Source organism: Patagioenas fasciata, chromosome 12 (genome assembly GCF_037038585.1).
Source record: "Patagioenas fasciata isolate bPatFas1 chromosome 12, bPatFas1.hap1, whole genome shotgun sequence".
Classification (NCBI taxonomy): Eukaryota; Metazoa; Chordata; class Aves; order Columbiformes; family Columbidae; genus Patagioenas; species Patagioenas fasciata.
Genome location: NC_092531.1, coordinates 19,504,869 through 19,532,737, shown reverse-complemented (window position 1 = coordinate 19,532,737; position 27,869 = coordinate 19,504,869). Strand labels below are relative to the sequence as shown.

Sequence of the window (27,869 nt, the reverse complement as noted above, 5' to 3'; positions counted from 1 at the left end):
AAATAGTTGGAGGGGAAAAAAAAAACACACAAAACACATAACCCAAATTCTGAGCTATTTCTAGCTGTAATTGACTTACTTTCATCTGTCAAAATAGAATTAAGCTCCTGTAATAAGCCCTTTAAATCAACAGGCTGCTAATCCTGTGCTGGCAACCATTCCTGGTGCCAGAAACTTCCCGTGGGAAGCTTTACAGGGGGATTGGCAAAGGCTGGGCATCGCTTTCCCACGGGAGAGGAGGAGGATGCCTCGATAAGCTTTGCTGCTGAGCTTATCTTCCAACTCAGGGAACCTTCCTGGCCCTCCTGTGCTGCAGCCCTGCAGTCCAGCCGTGCTGGCTGGAACTCCGGTTGTGCCTGAGCATCTTCCACAGAGCAGGTCCTGCCTGGCTGAGGGGGGCGTAGAGATTTTGGGACAAGGCCGTGGGTTCAGCGCTGTCTCTCGGTGCATGGAGCGATGCACCCTCTCCCCTGTGGGTCAGAGCAGTGTCTTCCTTTTGCACGTGTTAGTGTCCTGTGGGTTTTAATGGGGTCCTGTGCAAGGCACATGGGTTTGGGCTTCTGAAAACTTGCCAGGGCTCAGAGGGATGCAACCAGTCAGACCAGTGAGAGAGTGAAGTGTCCACTGTTGGTGGGTGTCTGGGATGGATGTGGTACCAGCACGTGGTGGGATGTGACTGATGCTGAAGATGAGCTCTAAGTACCCGATCTGAGCTACCGCCGAGACCTCGGCCTGTGCTTTGGGCTGGCCACTGTGCTGTGGGGCAGTGGAGAAAGGTGGATCATAGCTGCACGGAGACAGCACTAATTCAATTACAACTGCAGAAGCCAGGGCTGATCCTCATCAGGGGTTGCCCTCTAAGCCAGAGGAGCTGCTGCCTGACCTGCCCTCCTGGCTCTTACACTTAGCAGCAGGAAAACCAGGATACCTACTAATTAACGATTAATGTAATTAAAACTGCAGCCCCCTCAGAGAGCCAGAACTGATGGGAGCACTCCAGCGCCTGTCCAGTGTGTTGTAGCCTGGCCAAGGAGCCAGGGACCACCCAGGGCTGGGGGCAAAGGGCTGTGCTCTTTGGGGGAAAACTAAAGCCAACGTTAACCCTTTCCTCAGTGGGAAAGGGTTTGGACTCAGGGGTGAATTTAAGAGTCATTCGGACAGTATTGAACGCACTGGCCACAGCTGAGGAGGAGGGTGGGCTGATGCTCTTGGTGCTATATAGGAAGTCTCTCAGGTACCTGTAGGGTTGTCTTGATCATCTGCTCAGGGCAATTCGTGCGATGTAGTTTGGGATGAGGAAGGAGTCTTTCATCAGTTCATACTGACCATAATCACTAGAAGTTTACTTATTCATAGTCCATGATACTGTCTAATTTCTATGATCATATATTTTTACTTGATGAGCTCCTTGCTCTTACAGGAATATAGTCACCAGTGACTTTCTCCAGCTCTCTCTGAGGATCATACTGGTTCATAGCACTACGCTTCTCTTTGATGGATCTGAGATTTGTGACACAAATACATTTTGTGGCATGTAGCATGCAGCAGAGAGTCGGTAATCCACAAAGCCCCACATAGCACCCCGCTGTGCTACAGTGGCTGCAGGTGCAGAGATGTCCCGTCTTGTTCGCTGGTTAAAACTACCCTTTATAATCTATCCTGAGTTCATTTGGAAATCACAAAGAAATGGGGGAAGTCTTTCAGCCAAGACACTCTTTTATATGTTTTTTTTTTTTCAAGGAATAGCACTTTCTACAAAGACCAATATTATCTTAGCCAACTTCAATTCAGTTACAAAAGCTTTGCCTTTTCTTCCTTCACTTTCAGTGAAATACATTTGTAATTCTTGACTCCTCCTTGAACCACGGTATTTATTGTCCTGCTCTGCTTTTCCCCAGACAAGAATGCATTTCAGTGGCAATCGAGCATTTTTTCCTGTAATTTTCAGTGCATTTGGGGCATCTGTAGACTGCGCGTTGCCAAGATAAGTAAAAACCATTTGATTTTGTTGCCCTTAACAGCATCATTTGAGACATCACCTTCCTAGCTGTGAGGGTGCCTTAAATTTTTGCTGATAGCTTTTTGTGTTGATGATTCTGGATAATCTGTGCAATAGGATGGAGCCTCGTCTTACATGGTTAAACTGCCCATCTTCATGCCAGGAGGAGAGAGAACCACCAGCATTTTGATGGAGGAGCTCAGAGGAAGCCGAGGCTGAGGAGGAAAGTTGTGCCATGGCAGGGAGCCAGCGCATGGGGACGGGGACGCTGCCATGTGTTTTGGGGGCGCATGACTCACTTTGCAAAGATTCTATAAAATGCCTCCTGAGCAATTCATCTGGCGAGTGCAGTGCTCGTCTCCTGGCTGGGAAGCAAGCAAGCCCCAGATAAGTCGTCTGCTAGTGTCTCCAAAAAGCCTTGTAATCCCTATTGCCAAGCGGCTTTTGTCAGAGAAATAACATGAAATGCAGGAAGCAAGGGAAAATAATTGTGTCTGGAGGTTTGACTATCACTCCTTGTGGAGAATTCATGGACACGTTTCAGTTTGCCTTGCATAATCTAGTCTAGTGTTTCTCACTGTGTCCATCACAAGGGTCTCTTGGCAGTAACCAATTCTAATCCCATAAGATTTTGTTAAGAGCTTCTTGAAAGAAAATAAAAAATCAATAAGTCTTCCAGCTCCTTGGCTAGGTCTCCCATTAGGTTTAACATCCAAATAGCCATGACAGGTCCCACATGCTCTTCACAACAGTGATTGCTTTGCTTGGGGTCCGTAGCTTGCATAGTGCAGCTCTACCATGTATCCTCAGAAGTGCAACCTGATGAGGCACAAGTTGGATTCATCTTTGCCTCTCAGAGTCCTCACACCCAAACAACATCTAAGCCTTTGCTGTTTTTTCAAGGCAATGCTGCTCAGAGGCTGCCTCTCCCATCCATGAGCCGTGGTGGAAACCCGCCCCGGTCCCTCCTCACCCGGTGTCCCGATTGTGCCGCATCCTTTCCATCAGCCTTGCCTTGCTTGTAGCCATGCAGGACAAATGTGTACAGGTTATTCTCCTAACCTGCTGCTTTGATCGCATCACCTCTTTCTTTTACATCCCTCCACAGGCTCCTCTTTTCTCTAACCCATTGTACACATCAAACCTGAGCTGCTGGTTTCTTTTTCACAGCTCTCCCAGCTTATCTTTTCTCCGAAATATTTGCCTTCTGAGACTCGTTCCTTAAAGCCCTCCCTGTCCAGTCTCACAGAAGGTTTACGGACAGTGGTCTTGCACTTGGTGAAGGATGATCATCAAAGGGTGTAGGGTGTGGAAATAACACAAGTGTGTGACTGGGGTAGGATAACAAGTGCCCCATAAAGCCATGTGTGGATTAGATCGGTGGATATCCCACAAATATTCTGCCCTTGAGGCACATGGTGCCTGAGCTGTCATGTGTCTGCACTGGGACCCCAAGGCAGTTAATTTGTCCTGCTTAATCAGGAAGAAGATTTAGTCTTTTTTTTTTGTCAAAAGAAGGAAAGGGGAAAGAAATTGGGTAATCCTCTTCCCAGTTACTTTCCTCTTCTTCCGTCTGTTTGGAAATGCTTTAACTTGCGGGTGTTGAATACCATGGTATATTTGAAAGGACATCACAGAGCTCAAGACCTGGAGGTGAAAAGAGTTATTTATCCATGACTCAGTGCTGATTTGCTTGCACCAAGTCACCAAAACCGGACTCAAACCACCCAGTACAGGTCCAGTCTAGACACAGAGGCTTGATTTGGTGTTTGGGCTTTGCCCAGCCTGGGGATAAAGCCCAACTCTGACTGCAGATCCAGCGTTTGGAAGCATTAGCAGGAATCTGGATGGGGAAATGCCCATTCGAGCAGGGATACGTGCTGTGCCCTGCCAGCACAGATGGGTCCAGTCCTCACCTGCACCAACATGAGCGTGGAGCACTTTTGGGGCACTCGCTCTGATTATCTGTACCTGTATTTTCATGCGTATTAATGGGAGTAGGATGTGTGTAGCAGGCTGATAATACGCTTCTGACAGTCGAGGACTCGCACCTCCACAGCAGCTTGTGTTTGTATCACACTTTTATGATAAGCTGTTTTAAAAGGGTCTGAAATTGCATTATTTCAGCTATTCTGATTTGTATCACTAAATAATGCAGCTGATACTGCTGAAACTTCATTTCTTCATTGACCTGAGTTTTTAATTCATTTCACCCGGGCGATGGATTTTCTCTTCATTTTATCCTGCAGGTTAACCCTAACCTGGAGGGTACAAGTTAATTAAGGGTTTTCTCAAGTGCATCAGGAGGTGATGGGTAAGCACAGAGCAAGACCCTGTGCTCGCTGTCGGTCCTCAAAACAGTGCCTGCAGGGAGCAGTTCTGCACCCAGCCTTTCAACCCAAATCAAGGCCAGGCTCTGCTCCCGAGTTCAGTGATGCTGGGGGAGGATGAGCATTGTCTCCTGAAGGATTCCCAGTGGGTTTTAAGGTCTGAATATAGTGGTCACTTCCTCCGTGGCTGCAGTGCAGTTTTGCTTCAGAGACTTCTTCATTTTCTTGGAAACTTTTTTGAGAAATTGGCGTTGCTGAGGAACAACCAGAACCACCTACCAGCTAGGATGAGGCTCCCTGGGCTGCTTTTGAAGCCTCTGGCCTGGGATACCAAGTATTAGTTCAAATAGGTGCTAGGGCTTGTATCTAGGCTGCCACTTTATGAAAGATGGCCTTGAAGATGTGATGGCATTTTCCATCTGTCACTATCATGATCCGAAACAAGAGCTGCCTCGGACAACTTTTGCGTGACAGCATCACGGTTCCTGTTCATAGCTGCATGCCGCTCTGTAGCTGCTTCCACCCCCGAGGGTTTATTTACAGAAACGACACAGCACCAGCTTCTGAAGGAGGTCCACGCTGTGAGAACGGCTCTGAGAAAGGAGGTATTGGGTTTCAGGACTGCTCTTTGCTCTTCTCTTTTAATTGCTGTCTCTTTCCACGAAATGTTGCAGTTAATAGTTATGGTGATTGGTGTAGCCAATTGGAAAAATAATTACTGCCTGCTTCGAGATTATCTTTCCTCCTAATTAAAATCCCGGACCTCACATAATAAAGGTGTGCTGTTGACACAGCATCCCATGTGCGCCCAGACAATCTCATTTGGATTTAGAGAATTAATTAGGTTTTATTTCCATCCCCAGCTGTTCTCTCCTGCACCAGGTATGTGGCCGCTGTCTCAGTTGGCCGGTGGTGGTAGGTATAAGAGGGATATCTTCCTGCATAGCTCCCACGCTCCCGTCACAAACCGGTCATTCTGAAGTATTCCCCTCACCTCACTGGACGATTTCCCACTTCACTGTCCAGGAAACAAATCACAAGTGCTGTGGCATGGTCTGTGTTATAGTTTGGGTGTTATGTATTATGTATGTCATCGGTGTGTGTGGGCTGGGACAGCCTGGAGTCCATCACGCCCTCCCAAAGCTGCAGCCAGCAATGAGAATTTATGATGCTGTAGGAGCAAGGTTTGTTATCCTTCTCGTTTTCACAATGCCATGCCTGCAATAGAGGGAAATACAGATTAAAAGAGGCAGGTTTCTCATTTTTATTATCAGAAAATTAATTGTGATTGTTCCCTACCCTGATATTATTGAATGAATGCTCATGAGCTGCATTTGCTGAGGTGGATACACCGGGCTGGTGCTGGTAGGGCTGCCTTTGGGCACTGGTTGTGCACACTCGTGGGTCTTGGTAAGGCTGTTTGTGTGTGCTGGGTTGCAGAGGACAATGTGCCTTCTGTAGGGAGCTTCTGTATTTGACCCAGGTCATTTTTGTCATCATTAATATGCTTGAAACATTGGTGGTCACATAAATGTCCTGTAGCCATGTGCAAAGGTCACTTCATCATGCTGTCAAAGTTGTTGTATGTTCACCAAGCCTCTCAACAGAACCCGAAAGTTAATATTTTGAGCAGACATAAGGTCACCAGTATCTTTCTGTGCTCCAGCTGATAAATTAATAAAAGGAGAGTTTTAAGGCTAAAGCAGCTGCAGGACAAACCCAGACAGTTGTCTTCCCCCAAAGCCAGCCAGTTAATGTGGCTTAACAGTTCTTCCCAAGTAGTTTCCCTGCTGCACGAGGATACCCTAATTCACAGCGTTAAATGGTTGTAATAATCTCCCGTGTCTCTCAGCACTCCAGGGGCTTGATGTGCTTACCCATAAACTCAGTAAGGAGGCTGTTTTATGACTACCTGTGGGAGAAGATTGCCTTGGTACCGCAGCGAGCCTCGCTGTGTCCCCATAGCACAACCCATATGGCTAAGCAAGCCAAGAAAATGCTGATGCTGTGCCTCTGAGAGACTGGTTCTCACTCATTTTCCCCCAATTTCTTGCTCCTTTTTCGTGCTGGATGCTGAGGAGATAAGTCAGGCAAGTAGGACCTCCCCAAAACATCGTACTTGTCTTTTGCTAAAGCTACAGGTACTTGGACACCCCTGGGGTGTGGGACCCCAGTAAGCCCTGCCGTGCCCTTCTGGCACATGCCAAGGTGGTCACTCTGCTTCCAGAATGTAATTCACCAGAAATGTCAATTTTTCTCTTATCTGGCTGAGAACAAGCAAGTACGTTTTGTGCCTTGGTTGCTAAATTTTCATGGCTTTCATGAAAAGCTAATTTGCAGGATTAAGGCTCGGCTCTCCCAAGGGTTCCCACTGTCTGAGTGCCAGACCCTCCAGAGCCCAGCGGAAAGTGCGAATGAGGAGCGAGACACTTCCCACGGCTCCGCGTGTGACAGCAGGATCCAGTTCAGGTCCCAGACCTCTGGGTGAGAGCACAGAAGGGCCACGTGCTTTGCTCTGCTTCCTTACGCTTTTTATTCAAAGCACTGCCAGTCACTCACCTGAACTCAGGCCCTTTGAAATATCTACTAAAAATAATCTTAAACGGTCTGTGACATGGTGGGATGCGCTGCCCGCACCATCCCTGCCTGCTGTGGGGGAGGAGGGACATCATCTACCTCCCTCAAACCCTTCGCTTTCTGATTTTGCTCCTCTGACAGGGATTTTCTGCTGAGCAAACCAGATAAGTTGCCTGTGCAATAAACACTGGGTGCTGGAAACATCTTCTTAGGGGATGTTGATGCTGCAGTAACTTTTATCGGCAGCTCAAAGTACAACTGCTGATAGTGTTTCTGCTCATGCATCACTACAGAGTGCATCTTTCCCCTGTTCTTTTTGTCATCCCTCATAATAACTAACTCACTTTTCAGCAGCAAGCACAGCTGACCTCCATATCGCATATTATATATTGCAATATGCCATTTTGTGTGTTTCATGGACTGATGTTGCAGAGCGTGGTGATGTATTTTGGTGCAGGATCACAGTAGCAGTCTCTGGATGTAACGGGAACCCGGCAGTGTGTTTTGGCTCTTTCAGCATGGTGACCCTTTTTTCCAAAGGCAAAACATTTTTACAGCCCTGTTGTGTTTACTGTCAGAGTAAAAAATCTTCATTTGTCAATGAAAATCATCAGCTCGTATGTGTGAGAGTGTGTCTGCTTCAAGGGGTTGCTGGAGTCTACTTGACGTGTGGATGGTTTGGTCTGTGGTATCGATCTCTCCTTGGTTGATTGGAAGATAATTGTAGGCTGAAGTACTGAAGGCCACCGTTACAAGCAATTTGTTTTTCATAAAGGATTGTCGAGGCATGAGATGCTTCAATGCCATAGCAACAAGTGTGATGTAGCTGCCAGACAGAGTGCAGGAGGATGCTTATTCATGAAGCAATCCCTAGAGAGCCTTTTCCTTGGCATGGAGAACTCTTCTGCTAGTCAGAAACCTCTCACTTTGAATTACCAATATATCTCAGTCAGAGGCTGGAGAGAGAAAATGTGCAAGACACAAGCTTTGTGGGTGGGGGAAATAACTTGCACAACATGAGGAAGAATGTTTTTACATTGAGGGTGGTAAAATACTGGAATGGGTTGTCCAAAGAGGTGGTAGATGCCCCATCCCTGGAAACATTCAAGGCCAGGCTGGACAGGGCTCTGAGCAACCTGATTTGGTTGAAGATGTCCCTGCTGATGGCAGGGGCTTGGACTGGATGAGCTTTTAAGGTCCCTTCCAACCCAAACTGTTCTGTGATTCCTCTACTCTCCCTTTGCAGGTACTGGCTAACAAACAAGGTGCACATCAAGCGACCCACCACCGGCCTCCTCATGTACACCTTAGCCACCCGATTCTGCAACCAGATCTATCTCTACGGCTTCTGGCCCTTTCCCCTGGACCAGAACCAGAATCCGGTCAAGTACCACTACTATGACAGCCTGAAGTACGGCTACACCTCGCAGGCCAGCCCGCACACCATGCCCTTGGAGTTCAAAGCCTTAAAGACGCTGCACCAGCAAGGAGCCTTGAAGCTGACAGTGGGGGAGTGCGATGGGGCCACGTAGGGTGGTCCCTGGCCACATTCCTGCACAGCCATGGGAGGAAGGGGAGGGGGCAGAAAGGACGAGTGGTGCCTGGTGGGGGTTGTTTGTCTTTGTTAACGCGCAGAACAGCGACACAAATATACATACGTGGTACCTATATATATTGACCTGAGTATTATAACTGTTTGGTGTTCACCAAGGAAGGGGCAGGAGAGATGCGGGAGCATCTGACGTGACTGGCCTTGGCAAGACCCCTTGCTGGGGGTTTGCTGGGCTTGGAAGGGCGTTCGACCTACGTCCGAGAGGTGTGAACGGTGGCCTTGGTTTTTGAGGATATGTTAGATGATGGGTAAACGTTAAACCGTTTGTCGTGACTGGTCTGAGGTTGGTAGTTAGTTTGTTTGGCCAAGGACGCTGGCGCTCTGCAGCAAGGCACGTTCTTGGCCCCGTGCTCGTGGTGGGGAGGGGAAGGGGCAGGGAGCGGGGTGGGCAGGGAAGGTTTGTTGGCGGCTCTCATAGCCGAGGGACTGCCTGTGGCACCAAGCAGGACCCATCTCCTGCCCAGCAGGGGCCAGTGCCTGGCACAGTCATGCACAGATCCACCCGAAACATGGACCACCGGGCTGAGCGCAGCCTTCGGAGAGGCAAGGGAGAGGCCTTCTGGGCTGCAGTGTGATCTCCAGGAAGTGGTGGGGACCTCTGCTAGGCTGATCCCGGTGACATTTGCTCAGAGAAGAGATGTGAGGGCCTCCAGAGAACAGGCACATTGGCATTGAGCCGGGCGGGTGGCGAGGGGGATGCCTAGCATGTATTTTCTCTTCCTTTCTTAAGGAACAATTTCAAAAGGAACAAAGATGCTGGAATGTGGCAGGGAGGAGGTTTGCTGCTGGAAACCAGCACCATTAGTAATAAGTGTCTTACTGTGCTATGGTGGAAGACACTCAACATCTGTCAGGGCTCGTGAAAACCATAAGTACATCTAGCTCTTAATTCCCAAATGCTACCTGCTAAGCAGCCTGCCTCCCTCTCCAAAAATAACCACTGAAATATTGGTGATAGGCCTGAGACCCAGCCAAGCAGAAAGAACTTGTGGGACTTCAAGGGACTTTGTCAAGTCTAAATAATTTATTTTCACTTTCTCCGCAAAGAACCAGCATACAGTGCTGTATACTTGAAGTCCTGCTCTCTCCTTTCTTTCAAGCTCTGATTAGCTCTTAGTCTGAACCGTTAAATGGGATGTCAGATGGATCTCAATGGGATGCTTGCCTAGTGATGAATGTCCAAGAAATTGTCCATTTTTTTTCAGAGAGAACCCAAAATATAAAGATGTTTTTATAACCACATCTGCTTTTCTTCTAAGTTTGGGATTTTATAAGGGAAACAACTAGATTGGTCTGAAAGCCTGTTCAATTTTCTGCTTCTATAGCCTACTCTATTTGTCTCCTAATTAGCGCTCAGTGCCAGAATGCGGGTGAGTCTGGGGTTCAGTGAGTGCAGTTTGGGTTTAATTTGTGGGAGAGTAAATAACACAACACAGGCGAGCCTCAGATACGTGCTGCAATGTTTCCGTGGCTGGCTTTCATCACCTTTTGTGCCTCCTACTGATGTGTTTTTTTACGTTGAAAAGTGGACAGTTTGGGGCTGAAATATTTGAAGTTGTCTCTTTAAAAACTGTGTGCTTAAAGTGGCGAAAGGAAAACCGCACTTTCATGTTCTGGGACGTAGAAGCTACTGTACCCATAGGAGCCTGCAGCCTGCTAATTAGTGTCAGATGAAGATGCCTAAGATTATGGTATAAGCAACATTACAGTGGATAAATGTGGGCTAATCCGCTACCAAGAGGATGTTTCTTCTTTCCAACTCCAGAAGATTATTTCTTTTATGTAATTTTTTTCTTAAACCTAGCTTTTTTATTTTTACTTGAGTTTAATTGCACGATGAAGCTAAACCTGGCTGTGCACCTCATCTTAAGCCGCTGGGTTTTCCTGAGACAGGAGGAGACAAAGAATAAAACTGCGAGATGGAAGTAGTCTGCAATCCCGAGGAGCTTCCCGTGACTCAGGAGAGGTTGTTAAAGCTGGATGATTCCCTGGTTTGTCCCCTGTGCGGAGGAGGGACGGGGTAGGGATGGAGCCACAGGGACTGCTAAAGCCAACTGTTGTATTGAGGGCCGTGGTACTGATTGCTGTTAGCAAACCTTCTTTTTAAATAAAAATACAAGAAAGGAAATAAATGTGCAGGGGATTTATTTTTTATTTATTTTCATTGACTAGAAGGGGAGAAAGGCTATAAAATGCCATGCCAATTAAATGGGAAGATCCTGTAACCTTTTTTGCCAGTGATGGAGAGGAGAAGGCTGGGCGTACCTGCCCATCTGGGGTGGATGTCCATGCTCTGCCAGGGGGACATCGGAAGCCACCAGGATGTCCTCACTGTGCCTGCAGAGGTGACAACACAGATGTGCGGAGAGGCTGAAAAGGGGATGGGAGAAAGGATTTGTGGTGCCATTGGAGCCACTTCTGGATCAAAGCACAGGCAAGTTATAGGCAAATTATTCAGGGGGATGAAATTGCTGGTGATATTTCTATTCCCAGAATAGCTCCTGCTCACCGCAGTTTTAAAAATACGTTAAGCCAAGAGTAAGACCCTGCAGTTATCAAAATCAATGGCTGAGCTCCCATTTCACCTCACTGCTATGCAGGTTGGTTTTTACTGAATTTATGTGCGCACACACACACACACACAAAAAATCTAGAAATTTCCCCTTGCTTTAGTGGGTTGTGTCAAATCCTGTGGTCTGGTTCTCGGGGTGTCTCCTGAGGGTGATGCCACTTTGAGGTGGTTCCCAGGGCAGTCAGTCCATCATTTCCTGCATCTCTTGGCAAGCTGAAGACTGAGTTGGAAACACACATTATCATCTTTGTTTCCAGCAAATAGCCAGGACCTGGCTCGGCCAAGCCCCAGCAAGCTGTAAAGCCGTGTGCTGTTTATGAGGAGCAGGAGTGGGGTTTTGGGTTCACATTCTGCTCGCACAGGCAGTGGCAGTGATTGCAATACTTGGATGCTATTTTGGGGCAGGCACCAGCCGTCGTGCAGCCATGGGGCTGCAGCAAAGCAGCTGCCAGATGCTGTAGGGACCTGACAGCCGTACCAGGCTGCTCCTTGATAAATTGCTTCATGCCCAATTAAGGCTTTCCTGTTGTCAAAACTGAAACAAAAAGAGTATTGATGCTATTTGGGCAGGGATGCAGGTGCACGTGCTGCACCGTCAATGTGTTTAACTGCCCTGAATGACAGTAGGCTCGCTTAGGTCTTTGCTCCTCTGTCCCGCTGCTGCCCCCAGCAGTGAGGCCAGCCCAAACTGGTGATGCTGGTGGCTCTGGGATGGGAATCTCTTTCTCATGGGTTTAGCACATTTGTGCCAAAAGGCCTTTGAATGGTAACACATTTGCAAAATAGCGGTAAACTTGAGTCTCTACGCAAGCCTACAGTTTGGGGCTGTGTTTCTCAGAGTGTCTTTTGGGGCACTAGTGCTTCTGGCCAAACCCAATGCTGTTTTCCTCGCCGTGTACCACTGGTGCATTTTCCCCTTCCAACAGCTTGGGGATAAGGGTCTGGTCTTGGCTGCTCAGCCACAGCACAGCCAGAAGCACAGCTGCCAGAATTGCTTTTCTTTTCAATCATGCTTCACGTGGTTACATCCCAGCCTTCAGATCTGCCACATGCTGTTTCGTGTCCCCGGGCCAACAGCCAGCCCAGCCACGAAAACACCCCGAGCATCACCGTGAGCACGTGCTCGCTGCTCTTTTCCTCTGCCCTTGACTCCCCCAGTGATTTTAGTCCCCGATGAACGAAGCTCCAGGAGCAAGCCTGTCACTATGGCCCTGACCAGGGTGAACAATCATCCTTCAGATGAGAAGTTTAATTCGGCCCTCGCCACGCTCGTTGCTCTGTATGTGCCGCACAGCCGTGTGGAGGAGGAACGCACCAGCACAGCACTTTTGTTCTTCCTATAAAAGTATGTATACATAAATAGTGATGTGGCTGTTGCTCTCCTGGGGAAGATCTTGCCCGTATCTTGCACTGGCATGGAGTACAGCTCCTCTGGTCAAGCTGCAGAGCCCGCAGGCGCCGTGCTGACGAGCTCCTCTATAATTAACGCCTGTGCTGCCTTATTTAAAGCTGGCTTGGGTGAGCTGCGGCGGCTGCTCTGAACCACAGTGCGGGATCCCAGCTGCCCCCCTGCCCTCCCAGCCCCAGAACGGGAGAGGAGGAGGGACCATCACCTTAAACCGAATCCTTTGTCAGTCGTGGCTCGGGGCAGGGTCAATAACCAAATCTCTGCTTCAGTCACAGCCCAGATAATTAGTGAATGAAGTGCAAATAGTTGTCGTGAATCAAATTACAATTTTTCAAAATTTTTTTCAAGCTGCCTGAAGGGTTTTTTTAGTGCTAAGAAACTGAATGTTCTATATTTTGGGTGTTTTTTTTAACCAGAAAGACACAATGTTTTGTTTCGAAGGTGTGGATAAAATTGTTTTAGTTTTTCACATTCCATTTTGGATACTCCTTGGGAATAAAACATTGAACACTGTGAAATTCAGACAGTCCTACTAAATGATATAAATGGTTTCAGTTGCTCCCAACATGAACTCATTTTTAGTTTTGTGCAAAATATTCTCAAAAAAGGTTGCTCCATCTACAGATCTTGATATAGAGATGCTATTTATTTTTTGACCACCACTTCTTGCATGTTAGAGAGGCTCAAAACTATGGAAATTAAAGCTTAAAGCTTTGAGAGACCCGCAGGGTATGGCAGAGAAGTGGTTTGCTCTGGAGTGCCATTCAACGTTAGGAGGTAAAACTAGGTGTGTAACCATGGTCTCCACTGTAATGCTTTTTTAAACCACACATTTTGGTTGATTTCCTTGTTATGTTTCTCACATTTATGAATGGTTTATTAACACATATTTTAATCTCTAAATTCTACTCTTATTGCCCTTGGCAGCAGAGAGCAGAATTTCACTTTGGTGTCCCCCTTCAGGCCACATCAAACAGTTTCTGTCTTTCTTTTTCTTCCCTTCTACTTAATCTTATTTTTCCCTATGAAAACAACTGAGCAACCACAAGCTGGCAAGTCTTCTGTGCGACTCCAGTACCGTCACGGGATGTCTTGTGCCCAAGCTCCATGCTGGGTCATCTACCTCCCTGGGGACACCACAGCACTTCCAGCTTCAACTCCAGGTTGGAGAGACCACCACCAACTCCTGTTCCGCTCCGTCAACCCCGCCCTGATGAATGAACAAAGCCGTCACATGTCGATTACATTCACAATCCAGCTGAAGGTGGATGCATTTAGCTGCTTAACATCATCTCCAAGCAAAACTACAAGCACTTCTACAAGAATCGCAATCAGCACCCACCACTCCTTCCCACCAGGATGCTCTATGACCTTGTGCGTGAGCTGAGAATAAATATGAGGTAACAGCATGGAAATACCTCGCTCTTGGTTAGTGTAGGAATCCTCAGCACCCAGCCAAGCAGCGATCTCCAACCCCCTCAAAAAGTCACAGGGTGGGAGGACATTCACCCCATGCCTGCACACCCCAGAGATGCTGATTTAAGGGAGACACCAACCGCCTGTAAGGTTGCACAGTGCAGGCACTGAATTTACTGCTCACATGCTCAAAACAGGACCTAAGCTGTATCTGTTCCATTGTATCGATGAGAAAAGAAGTACAGAGTTTGAGCAAGGATTAGGCACCAGCACAGTGTCCTTAAATACCGAAAAGCAGCTGTGAGTCTTGTCCCCCACAAAGTGCCCGGCCAGAACAAACCTGCCAGCGCTGCCGCAGGAGCTCAGCCAGCGATAAAAGTCAAGTCCCTGTGTGTCGAAATGGTGGCAGGCCATCTGATACTAATCCGGCGCCTCCAGCAAACAAAACCTCCCAGGCGTTGTGAAGCAGCCGCAGCTATTTGCTGGTTTTGGTTGCCTGGAGAAATTCCTCCCACGAGGGCTGGTGGAGCACTCCGTGTTCTTGCACGACCCAGGCAGCAAAGGTTACGGCACATTATGGGAACGTAATGGGGTTTTTAACTAGCGCTCTGGAAAGCCTGACACACCGCTTTCTAGAAAATGTTGCAATTTAGGCTGCGGCAGGAACCACAGAGCAAGGAAAATATTATGCTTGGACCATCAGTCTTGTAGTGTCTTGCTGCCCAGGTTCCAGATGAACTTACTTAGCTCGGCTTATGTCTGAAAATGACTTTGGATTTGAGATTGTTAGAAAAGAGGAGAAGAGGCATGCTCTGTTCCTGGACTGCGTATTAGTGCTCCATATGGGTGCAGAGCCAAAGCATATGGACCTCCATCTGCTAGGCAGGCCTGGCCTGGCCCCATGGATGGTTTATAATGCGCATAGATTCATCCAGATTTGGGATTCCTCCAAAGCAAGAGGCGAGCCAATGACTCAAATATTGTGTAAAGCCATTGAAACTAATGGCACTAAACAACAGTCGTTTGTCTCCTGTTTGATTTTACTTGCTCTAAAATAATGAATTAGTTATGGGGGTGGGTGAATTTTGTGTTATGGATGGAAACTCTGAAGGAAACATGGTTAAAAGAAAACAAAACAAAAAAAATCATCCTCGTTATTCTGTATCAGCTTACTGCAATGTGTTATTCCCCAGAAAGTAAGCTGTGTCCTTCACCTTCAATAACATGGCATTTACGCTCCATCTGTGATCAGATTTAAAAAGGTTTGCAAGCATAATTCGCAAACCTTCAATGACAAATTTAAGAAAGCTGGAGAAAGGACTCTTGAAGTTCTTCCGTAATTAAGCCAACTCCGGGAAAAAGAAACTTTGCTCCTACAAGGTCTATGTTAACCACAACCCTGGACTTGGATTTTTTTCTTTTTTCTTTGAAACAAATGATGAGCCTCAAAAGACTCCAGGTCTTAGCACGCAATGCAGTTCCTTGCATCGAGAAGCCAGTGTGTGGTGGGACACATCCTGATCTTGATGAAGTGAAGAGGCAGCTTCCACCAGGCCCAGCGGCACCATGATTTCATCCACCGCTTCAGAAGGTCACCTCTCTATTTTGAAGGGTGGACCTTGGCAGCTTAATTTCAGGCACCATGCTGGAAGAATTTCTGCTGAATTTTTCTGCAGAATTGTGTGGGACACATGATTAAAGCCATGGGATACCCACCAAGGAGATGGGCTATTGTGTCAGCCCCTGGGAGAGTTCATAGCAGAGAAAACCCTCTCTCCACTAAAAAGAATTAATTACCATGCACGTTAACTCTGTGGTTTGGGGAAAGTACTGTGGCCTGATTTCCTTCAGCACTTTTATTCCTAGCTGGAGACCAGGGGAGCTGTTGAGGTTGCTGACTTAAGACACCGTAACAAATGCTTAGAAATGACTGGGCAGGCGTTATGATTTGCGACCTGTGCGTCTCACCTGCCGCAAGTCTGCGCTTCATGGCATCTTTTCTCAGGATTTTATGGAAGGGGCCGATTTACAAGCGCGCCAGCCTGCTCCCAGGCTGTCCAGGAGACACCAGGAGGGCACACATTTCTTGGCTGAAAACCATCTGCGAAGCCATGCAGCTCTGAACATCCTGTGGTTTACTTTTGGAATAAGTCATTTTGGTTATTATATGTGTTAAACGCAATGCAATTAGGGATGGAGAGAAGGTGTTACACGTGTGTTGGAGTAGAAGCCTGTTCCTAGCCAAAGGATCGTTTAAAATTGTGGACCCCCAAGTGTGCTGCAGGGCTAAGGGGCTAGAGAGGAGCTGCTGTAGGGGTGCGTGGTTATTTATGAGTGTTTAACATGAAATGGGGTAAGGAAACACTTGCATTTGTGATGTTCCTTTTATGGTCTTCCCAACGTTTTAATTAAAAAAGCAATAAAAGCACAACTATAGGAAACCAGGATGTTTTTAAAATCATCTGCTATAAACTGTCGGGGAGGGGAGAGGAAAATCAAAGAACAATTGTTTGTATAAAAGCGTTCAGGACACTGTGTCCACATGGAGAAATAAACGCTTTGGGAAAGGTCTTCCTGTTAGGAAGCACGTGCTACACGAGACAATGAAGTGAAGGGGACCTGCCGAGCGGCTGGTTCCCCATCGGATACATCTGGCCACCAGGAACACAGAGGATGGGGAGCAGAACCAGGTGCCAGCATGCAGAAGACATTGGGATTTGGGCTGGGGCCATCTTTGGATGGCTCAAAGGGCTTTCAGCTGTAATTTCCCAGACAACAGAACACGACGCATTTCGTGCATGGTGACAGACACCCTAAAATCATTTTGTGCAGCACCTGTTGCCTCTGGCAGAGGCCACGGGAGGAAAATGCTGGCACATGATGGGAATTAGTGAGGCTGCTGTGGGGCATGCAGGTATCATCTCTGCTTTTTTAAAGGGGTTATACGGGTGGTTCACGGCCATGGAAGGGATCAGGGATTTGCTGCCTACTGCTGTGGATGCCCAGTCCATCTGGAGATAAATCTCTGTGAACTGGACCCTTCCTCATGCCCCTGCGTATTCATGTTTCTCAGTGGAGGAACCCTGGGCCAACCACCCCAGCCCCTCCCTGGTTCTTTCTCCTTCACTCCCATCACCTTGGTACCTTTAGATCTTAGTTTTCACTGTGCATGCTGCTCAGCTTCTTGCAAGAAAACCACTGCCTACACCCCAAAATGGTCCTTGCTGGTCCTGCAGATGGGTTTTCTCTCAGCCATCCAGGTGAATTCAATGAAAGCCCACAACAGTTGGGGCTCTAAGCAGCCACCCAGGACCAAGGTTCCCTGGGCTTGTAGTTTAAATGGGGATTAGCTTCTAAAATTTAACAAGGATCTCTGTGAAAACAAGAGTCCCAAGGATAAAACAACAACCGAAAAAAAGCAGCCCATTGAATACCCATCCAATTAGGGCTTCCAACTGATTCTCATTAAACAGCCGCTCCTGACATTTGACAGTGCATTTTAGATTAGAGTGGCGAAAAATCTCCTCGAAAAGGCAGATTGACATTTTGCAGAGGAGTGTTTTCATACTAATACTAATGGCTTTAAACCCCCAGCTTTTACCCTAACATGGAAAAAAACCAAACCAAAGCAAAAAAACCCCACCATCTTGGTGGGGAAACTCCCAGTGACCAAACTCCTCACCGCAGTGAACACAGGCAACCCCTGGCCTTGGCTCTCCAAGCGCAGGGTCCTCAAAAGGGAGCATTTAATAAGATACAGAAGCTGGATTTTTTTTGTGTGTCTGAGTTGAATATGAAATCGCCATGGCAACCTTTCTTCTGAGGTGATCTGAGTCAGGTAGCGACAGCAGAGATGAGTTAAAGGTCATCCCTGCTGATGAAGATGGGCACTGATGAAGCACTTTAACAAGTCCCAGGGGAGGTGGCATTTAAAAGCCACCTGAAGGGCTCAGCCAGATCATTGAAAAGAGAGAGATCCGAGTGGTCCTTCGGGATGCTCCCAGATGAGAAGCCAGCAGTGTTGGCAGCACTGGGACGTCACTCCCACGAGGGCACAAGGAGCCATCAGATGTGGGTCCAGCCCCTGGTCTCCCCGACCTGAACAAGGACAAGCTGGGGAAAACCTTTGCAAATGAATGCTGCTGCTCCAGGGTGAGAGCAATATGTGCAAGAAATGAGACCTGCCGCTCCAGTGGGGAGATGCAGGGAGAAAATAATTCTAAAGAAACATCTAAGACTAATTGCAAACTGATTTTCACCGGGACTTACACTTCCAAATGCCTGAGGTTCTTCAAGAAACATCCACTCCCGCCTCAGATGAAGGGCTCAATGGAATTTATGACGATGAGCCAGTGGTATTATCCTCACTCCTCCGATAAGGAAAGCAGAGGCACAGAGGGTTTTACCATCATCTCCATAGCTAAAGCCAGGCACTTAAAAATACAGCTTTGTGTTCAGCAAAGGTGGGTGTCCTGTATTTCTGCAGACCATTTAGCCAAGTGCTCGCCCGTGGCATTTTGGGCATTACAGAGAGAGACCGACTCTTACAGGTGGTTTGGTCCAAGTGACCCACCACAGATCAGGCAGCAAGTCAGTGGCAGGACCAGAGACAAAACCTCAGGTTTCCAGGCTCCTGGCCCTCTGGTCTGCTCCTTTTATTGGGTATCTAGCAAAATATCGTTTCCAGGTTGCAGCCAACAGACAGATGTGTGGCAGTGACAGCCCAGCCTCTGCCAGACCCAGGCATGCAGCAGATTTGGGGACACTCTTGTCCACCCTGGCTGGGGACAGTTGGGTCACCACGACCCAGGGTAGGGAAGAGAGGACCGGGCAAACACCCATGAAAGACTCGGCCATTTCAGGATGCTTCTCTCTCCTGGCGAGGAAGCACAAGCTTTGAAGCTGGTAACTCCCGAGTTCAATCTTCCTCCCGAATCACAACTGGTTTTTTTTTTGTGGAATAACACCTGTGGGAATCTTTCTTTGTGCCATCTATTTTTAATTTTGTTACGTTTCTCTGGTTCTCGGGGTCTTTTTTCAAGCTTTTTCCCTGTAACCATGAGGGCTAGAAACTCACAGCTTTTGTTGTATTAATGAAAGCTGAGCATCTCGAACAATACCAAGAGCTGTGACTTCAAAGGCCCCACATAATATGACCAGTGAAAAAGGCTGTGTGAGCTCCCAGCACTCCTCTTCCCCATCCCGGCAGAGCTCAGCTTTCACCCAGAGCTCACACCACGCTCAGCCCTAATGACTTTCATCTCCATGGCTGCAGCTCCTGGGTCAGGACCCTCACTGTTGGAAAGCAGGTAGGAAAATCCCCATGGGGTAAACCCAATGACCGGGAGAGAACCCAGAGGTTCAGGAGATCATAAGAGCTTGGTCTCACTATTGCCCCACTAGGAGCAGAGACCTTGAGAGACAGAGTCTCCACCAGTAGCTTTAAGGAAGCCCCAAATGGAAATTCCTACCACCTCCAGCCCTGTCATCTCTAAACCTCTGGTCTTACTGCTCACATTTCAAATCCTGCTTGCACATATTACACCGGTGGATTTGTCCGACTCGATGTGTATTTACTTTTGGAGGGAGGAGATCAAGAAAAGGTGGATGTGAAATGAATCCCAAAGAAAGGGCACTGGAGAAACCATGGTCTGCAAAAGAGGTGGAGGTTGCAGCCTCCCCAGATCCCAGGAATTTGCTGGTTCTTGCTGATATTTCTGCTTCTCTAACCAAAGCCACGTGCTTGCTGCTGGCCCCAGACCTCCTGGCTGCAAACCCATCTAAACACGGCATTACACAACTGCTTTGTCCCCGTTCCTCTTTTCAGAAATTGGGGCAAAACAAACCGTTCTGCTCTGCTTGCGAGAAGGGTCAGTCTGCACCTTCCTCAGCCATTAGAAACTGGAGTTGCCACTCGACTTGTCATCAGAGCTGCTCTAATTTGAACTAATGACTGGGAAACTCATTGCTGATTACAGGGCGCTGCCAGCATACATCTGCAACAGAAAAACAATTTCACCCCCCTCCCCAAACCTGGTAGGATAATATTTCATAGCATTGCCAAAATGGACTTCAGCCATTTATTGCGACAGCTGTAGTTTTAATTATTTATGATAAGATTTTACAATGTGCTGGTAAACGGACTGCAAGGCATTTAATAAAAAAAGAATGAAGTTTAGCAGTGGGCTTGTCTCAGGGCTGTAATAATCCAGGAGGGAGAAATGGGGAAAGGCTGTACTAAAGACTTGGACTAGCAATCTTCTACAGACCGCAAGGAAAAGCTGTTTCCTTCTGGACACTGCAATAGCTCTCATAAAGCCGAGCATGTGGACACTTTAAAACTTTGAGGCAGGACATAAATTTGCTCTTTTTTTTTCTTCTTTTGTTTTTTTTTATTTTAAGAGCACAGAATGGTTGCAGGAGGGAGGGGACCTGTGAGCAGGAGAACCAGTGTTCTCCATCCCTCTGCAGCTTTAATCCCATCCAACCCACTGGGCAGAAGAGCGTCCACACTGCAGCGTCTCAGCATTTGCTTTTTTGGGGAATGAAGATAAAAGCCACAGTTTTCACAGAACAGAAAGGTACACAAATGCATCAGATTTAGAAAGACTAAAAAGCTTCCAGCCTGTCCAACATTCACCCACGTTGTAGAAATGTCCTGATGGCATCACAATTTGGATATAACACGCCCTGGTGCTCCTCTCAACCACAACACTTCACTGTGTGTTTCATGAGACACTCACAAGCCAGAGAAACATGCCTGAAATTTGCAGGTTGGATCATCTTGATGTCATTTGGTTTTTCCTCAGTGAAGAACATCTGTAAAATTCATATTGTTCCCATGGAAAACTTCAAGCACACAGAACTGAAAACTTCATCAGAAGTATATTCAATGGGAAGCTTTTTCCTGGTTCTACTAGGCAGGCCTTAAAATGTGTGAACTTGAGGAGATAATTTAGCATCTCCGCTGCAGCTCTTCGTTTTCTAAAGGAGAATAGAAACAGTAGCCCACCTTGTTAAAGCTCTTGAAGATAGATTGCTGGAGAATATTAAAAAAAAAGCTCAGTGCTACTGTTACATGAGGGAGCATTTGAGATCTTGAATTTGCACCATACCTGATGTTTGATTAATCTGTGCCCATTGCAAAGGTTGTCCCAGAGATACAGCAATCATTGCTTTAGTATTAGTCTGAGGGCACCCATCGCTTCAGGGGTGATTTTTAAACAGAGCGTGAAATGAGCTGACTTAACACCTGCACATCAAAAGAAGACAGATGTAAACATTAAAAACAAAAAAATCGGTATCTCGAGCAGGGGGTCAGGCTGATCACCTGCAGGTTCTGTTTGCTTGGTGGTGTTTCTAACGCAGCAACTGGACTTGATTGTGCCCATGTTAAAAATAAAAGCAAGTCAGCATGTCTGAATCTTTGACACAGGATTCACAAAAGATCCTTGCTCTGGCAACTGCCTTCTGCCATTATTTTCCTCGTATGAGATACCCCTTTGCATTGAGACAAGGCTGTGACATACCCACATTTAAGGACAGCAGCTACACCCCAACCCAAATCAAACCAAACTTCAATAACTGCCTAAACCATCCCTGAACAGTGTGGGCCCGTCTCTGCTGGCCTCCATCTTCCATGGTCATTTACAGCAATTTAAAGTCCCACCAGGTCGTTTCCGTGAACGTATTGGATTGATATAAATGACTGCAGAATACACGGGACAGAGGAGATTCAGACTGGCACTCGGCAGAGCATTTTGCAAAGAGGATTAGCAGCTGTGGGGGGATGATCATTATCATTAACGATGCCAGAAGGGAGGCAAGCACAGAGTTCAGTATTCAGTATTTTGACAAAAGCCACAGGATTCAGATTTGCAGTCAAATTCTACAAAATATGCTATGCTGAGGCTTAAAAAAACAAGGTAAAGTGTTTATTATACTAATAATTCTTCAGTTAACGTCAAGACAGGTGAACAGGGTATCTAACACTCGACTCCCTACGAAGGCTTTAGCAATTGCAAATGCTAAAAAGAGCAATGAGACTACACAGGTTCATAGAATCATAAAACCATAGAATATCAGGTTGGAAGGGACAACAAGGATCATCTGGTCCAACCTTTCTTGGCAAAAACAGGGTCTAAACAAGATGGCCCAGCACCCTGTCCAGCTGAACCTTAAAAGTGTCCAATTTAGGGGAAAACCTGTTGCATGGAGGTAGCAGAATGCAGCCTGCTGGGGATCCAGAAAGGGATGCTAGTTGCCCGAATCTGCCAAAAGACTGTGCCCTGGCTCTTGATATCCATGCAGCCTGAAATCCAGCGCGTTCCATCACTCTGACATCGAACATGCACTCAGGAGGATGCGTTTGGACTGGGCACAGCAGCCCCAGCTCTTGTGCAACCCGTGAGCATCCCACACTTGATGTCCTGAGCACACCACTGCAGAGACCGTGATCTTCCTCTGAGCCTCATGTTGCTTCAAAAGGTTTCTTTTTCCTGCAGCTCCAGCTCCTGAATCTGAGTCCGTGCTCAGTTTTCTCTTTGAATTCCCTAACTAGAACACCTTGCGGCATAGAAGTGCACAAATAGGTGTCTACTGAGACACCCAAATTAATTAGGAGACAACACTATACAAAACACAATAAAGCACCAACAAGCAAATAAGCAAGCTTAATTTTTGATCTTTTTAAATCCTTTCAAGCCAGAATTTTGGCTTTTTGGTGCTTAAGAGCCTGAGGAAAGGCAGGAGCAGCCATAGTGCAGAAGGAGGCAACAGGTAGAAGCGAAACTTCAGGCTGTCATTCAGAGAGTGGAGCAGGACCTGTTGTTTTGTGTTCCCTAGAGAAAGATCCTGCTTCACTTCTTTGATCTGCCAAAAAATGGCCTGCTTGACCTAGGACAAGCCATTTAACTTTTTCCATAGTAGTAAGCCTTGCTTGTTCCCTAAAGGCTGAGATGTACATCTCCCACCCAGGCATCCTTGGTTCCTCAGCCGCAGCCACTCCAGGGTGCTCACAGCCTTTTCAGTACAAGCACAATATTTGTTTATAGACCATATTTCCATCTCCATCTCAATTTTCCCTAACACAGGCTGTCTCCCTCCCTGTTCTGGACCTTCAAGGCTGATTTCCCCATCACAGGGACAGCAGCAGGACGGTCACAGGACTCAATGACTAACTTTACTCTGTAGTTTCAAACCTGGGAAACATCGGTCACTGATCTTCAGCCTGACCTACATTGACAGCTCCAAATAAGCCCCTTTTTTTGCCAGTGTTGATGTACTCCAGCTTCAAGTTGAATCTGGAATACACGCATGAATGCCTGTTTGGCCTGGGTGTCCAAGTGGGGAATTTATGACCGTGCACAAGCAGATGCTGCCTACTGCACACATGGCTGCAATGATGCCCCGTCCAAGCCAAAAGCAGCCTCGGGTCTCTGTGTGAAGGCATCTACTCACACTGGACTATCTGTATTTTTCCCTTGCAGGAGAAGGATGGACAACAGAAGGAATTTTATCATTCCTGGTGTCTTTCTAATACTTTGGATGGGGCGGGCAGGAGCAAACCCATGAGCCATGGGCAGACCGCAGCTGCGGCAGCTCCAGCAGCAATGTCCTGGCTTGGCTGCCATCAGTGGCACTCCTGTCATTGGCTTCACTGGAACCAGGTTTTTCACTCCAGGTTTCTTCTTCCTTCACATGGAAAAAAAAAACAAACCAAACCAAACCATCAACAAAAACACAACCTGGCAGGTGCTTTTTGTGAATAAAGGAATTCTTCGTGTGCTTCATCCATCTTTTACAAAAGTATGAATTCCACTGATCTTTTCAGACCTCATCTTCACTCCATCCATCATGTCACCTCAACAACCAGAATATCTTTAGTGTGGAGGAAATATGAGTAATACTGGCTGGATTTTGTGCACAAGGGAAAAGGAAAAGCCCTCATGTGCCTGCTACATTCCCCAGGTTTGGAAGGACATTTAACTGATGCTAGGCTATTATTAGTAACTCCTTCCACAAGCTAAACATGAAAGACAAAATGAGCTGAAGGAGGAGGAATGGGGTGAGAAAAGGAGGAAAAGAGAAAAAGAAGCATCCTTGTATGCTCTGGGGACAAGGCACAGAAAAAACCATCCTTCCTGGTGCCTGCATACCTTGGGGAAGGCATGTAACAGCTGACAGCAGCCACACAGGTCACCCAGCTGTGCTTGGTGGCCTTTGATCGACACTGTAACATCTGGAAGGACAGTGATGTCTGCAAACCCAGGATAGCCTGACATCAGGGACACAGCATGGCCTGAAGAGCTGGGGGAACACAAATAGCCCCAACTCTCTCCCAAACTATTTATTTCAAGACTAAGCGACATTGGAAACGTCACCATCAGTGCTTCTCTTCTTCCCATCAACAGCTTTCTGCAGCTGCCTAGGGAGAGCCGTATTTGTCACTGATTTCATCTTGTTATTGTCTGATGGGAAACAGGTCAGGCACCTTGGTTTGGTTTAGGACCAGCACACTCGGTGCAGCTCTGATCCCAGCATCGAGGGTCCGGCTCCAACCAGCGCAGCTTCCCAGAGCCTCCCCAGGAGCCACACACCCCTTCCCCTCCCTCAGCTCTTTCATCATGTTTTGTTTATGTTTGGGTCCTATGTATCATGTACAAATGTAGGTCATTGCAAAGCCTGTGCCTCAGCAAACTGTGAAATCTCAGTTTAGCTTTTTGTCTTACATGCAAGAGGATTTTCTCACCTCCTATCGCTCCAGGCTGCTGCTGCTTTGAGTTCTTCCTTCTCAGTGAGCCCGTGCTCCCCAGCAAGTATCAGGAAAACTCATTGCAGCAGTAAATGCCCTCTGACAATGTAAACATTGCAGGCTGCAGACCTCCTCGGGAAGAAAAGGAGGCTGAGTTGTGACAAAGTCCAGCATCTCACGAGAGTATCTTTCATGCAACCACCTATCCACCATTCCCAATGCCATTAAAACGTCTTTTCAGTGTGTCTCCCTTCTGCGCACTGTGGTGAAAAGAAAAATCAATCTGTCTTGTATACGTGAGGCATCAACATTCTTGCAAGCAGTGGAATGGCTCCACAGTTGTGTTTCTGGCAGCAGGAGCAGGTTCTGTCCTTCTGGATCTCTATTGCTGGGGAGGCAAAGTCAAAAAGGGACTTTTTACAAGGACATGCAGTGACAGAACAGGGGGTAATGGCTTTAAACTCAAAGACAGCATATTTAGGTTAGATATAAGGAAGAAATTCTTCCCCATGAGGGTGGTGAGGCCCTGGGAGAGGCTGCCCAGAGCAGCTGTGGATGCCCCATCCCTTGGAGTGTTCAAGGCCAGGCTGGACAGGGCTTTGAGCAACCTGGTCTAGTGGAAGGTGTCCTGCCCATGGCAGGGGGGTTGGAACTGGATCATCCTTAAGGTCCCTTCCAACACCAACCATTCTATGATTCTGTGAAAAAAGCAAAACAACACATCCATGTACTGAGAATGAGATAAGGGCTTGTTGGCTGGGAACCGGCAACACACAAAATCCACCTCTACCATTGTCTCGGCAGTACCGCAGCTGAATCGGCTGTATTTTTGGCAGGAACCCTTCCTCTTTCTTTCACTCATGGTCAGTATGTGCTTCACTAAAGCCTGATACAGACTGAATGACACCAAACTGTGACACCCTCCGGGCTCTCAGAGGTGCCACACTGCATTTCCAAACACCCCGCTGACAGGAGCTGGCCAGCGAGATGTGGCAAAGAGGTAAGGTGGAGCCATCGAGTTAGATAATTTAATTTATTGCCCATGTTAAATGTGCAGCAGCAGGGTCTGAGCTGAGCTCCACAACAGCCAAGAGAGCAGGAACAGATTCTTCCCCCAGCTCTTCAAGCCATGCTGTGTCCCCTGCACCTTCCTACCTCCATCCCAACAAGGCTTCTAAACCAACAGGACATGTTTTGCTCTGTGCTAAATAAAAGTAGCTCCTAACAAAGGCTCTTGGTCTCTGACATAGTAGCTCATGCATTTTTGGAAGGGTCAAAATATGGGGTGCGAAAGCTCAGCACTGCAGTACCATAACCCCTGACAAACACCCCACCTGCTAAAAACCCAGTATTTGCATTCTGCACGCAGGTTTCCTCTGTTTGCACACATTTGTATTAGGCCTTAATAGGCTTCACTGAAATATTTTCAGGTTCTGCAGAAAAACAAAATGCTAAAGGAAATGCTGGGTTCCTAACGTCCTTCCGCAGATTTCAGCTTTTTAGACAGCAGGTCAAAAAAAGGAACATAATGAAGCTGCTGTTATCACTAATGCCTTCCACATTATTTGAGTTGCAGGAACAATTAGCCGGCATAAAAGACATGGTGCTACACTTGGGTACGCTGCCAAACTGTGGCTCGATTCACCTTCTCTCCTCTACTTCTGTTCTTCCCCACCTGCTCCCCAGCAGAAGGCAGGGCACAGCCGGCTTGCTCTGCCTCCTCTGAAATTCAAATGAAAGAAAACTCCAAACGCTCTGACTTCCTTTCAGAAAAATAAATAAATAAAATGAGTGCAGAAAACATCACCCTCCAAAGGCTTTTGCTCCATAGCAGCATCAGCCCCTTGATGCCCCTGGCACCGGGCACGTTGCAGAGCAGCTCCCCGTGATGTGCAGAAGACCCACCTTGCACCCAGCTGCCCGTTCTGCCACTGAAGAGCCTGGCAGGTCTCCTCAGTTCTCCATCCAAGCTTTTACGAGCCAGACTCATTAATCACCTCTCCCTTACCCAGACAGACCGCACTACACACTCCCTGCTCGCCAGCTTGGAGCGATGAGGGATGAGGCTCCCAGGCTCCCTGAGGCTTCTTGGAGCTTTAGGTTTCGCAGCCCTCTGTGCAGGATGGTTCGTGCCCTGCTCGCCCTGTGAAGCTCTGGTTAAGAGATGGAGCTCTGCGAGGTTTTTCCTGTGGCACAGGCTGCACAGGTTGGCAGGAACACAAGCTCAGCCTCGCAGAAAGGAGCTGGGTGTAGAGCAGGTAGCGATGCCAAGCCCAGCCACACGGTTAAACAGCTGAATGATGATGCCCTGGCACAGGGGTGGCAAGTGTCATTCGTTTTATGGCTGGAAGCAGCGAGGAGAAAGCATCTTCTAGGGCTAGGAAATGCACACAACGCCACTGAAGCTGTTGGAGGGCTTTGCCTTGTGCAGCAGTTTGACCCCAGCCAGCAATCAAAACCAAAACAGCCACTTGCTCACTCTGCCCACATCCCAACCCCAAACAGGGGAAAGAACCAAAAGAGAGGGGAGAAAATCAGATTGAGATAAAACCAGTTTAATAAAATATCAAAATAGTACTAATATATTACTACTAATAATATACATAAAATGGAAAATAGAATATAAAATAAAAGATACTCAGGGCAATTCCTCATGAACCTCATGCACCAAGCAGCAAGTCCCAAGAAGAGACATCGTGGTCCCAAACAGCCAGTCCCAGAGAGGAGCGAAAAGTCAAAAAAGAAGGCAGAAGGGCTCAGAGGTCAACTGTAAAACGGCAGAATGGCAAAACGCTGAACTAAAGGAACTCCCAAACAGAACTCAAATGAAGCAGAGCAAAACCAGAACAAGTCTCCCAAGTCATAAAACCCAACGCAAAGACACTGTAAAGGTACTTGACAAAAAACATTAATTCTGTCTTGGGGCGTTATCTTCTTGTTCTCAAACTAAATCCAAACATGCTAGCTGCTACAAAACAGAGAAGTTTCTAACTGTGTGAAGAAGGTAAACTCACCTTCAGCCAAAGGAGCACGACTTGTATTATGAAGCTCTGGACACACGGCTTCTAAAACCAGCATGTTGCACCAGTGTCCCAGGGAAACACAGCCATAGCGCAAGTACTGGATAACCTCAACACCCTTGCACTTAAAAAGCTGTGATTCAGGAAATCTGCACAATTCAGAAACCTTTGGCCCACAGCTT

At 47.3% G+C, this 27,869-nt stretch overlaps 1 protein-coding gene across 2 annotated transcripts in view; it reads left to right on the top strand.

Moving 5' to 3' along the window:
- The window catches only part of ST8SIA2 (ST8 alpha-N-acetyl-neuraminide alpha-2,8-sialyltransferase 2), a 31,983-nt gene extending 21,333 nt beyond the window's left edge, over window positions 1-10,650 (top strand). For both annotated transcript variants that reach the window (XM_071814004.1, XM_065847473.2), the window contains one exon: window positions 8,153-10,650. In XM_071814004.1, the coding sequence (XP_071670105.1) occupies window positions 8,153-8,438 (286 nt within the window). In that variant the 3' untranslated portion in view covers window positions 8,439-10,650. The remainder of the gene's footprint in view (window positions 1-8,152) is intronic.
- Window positions 10,651-27,869: the final 17,219 nt, after the last annotated feature.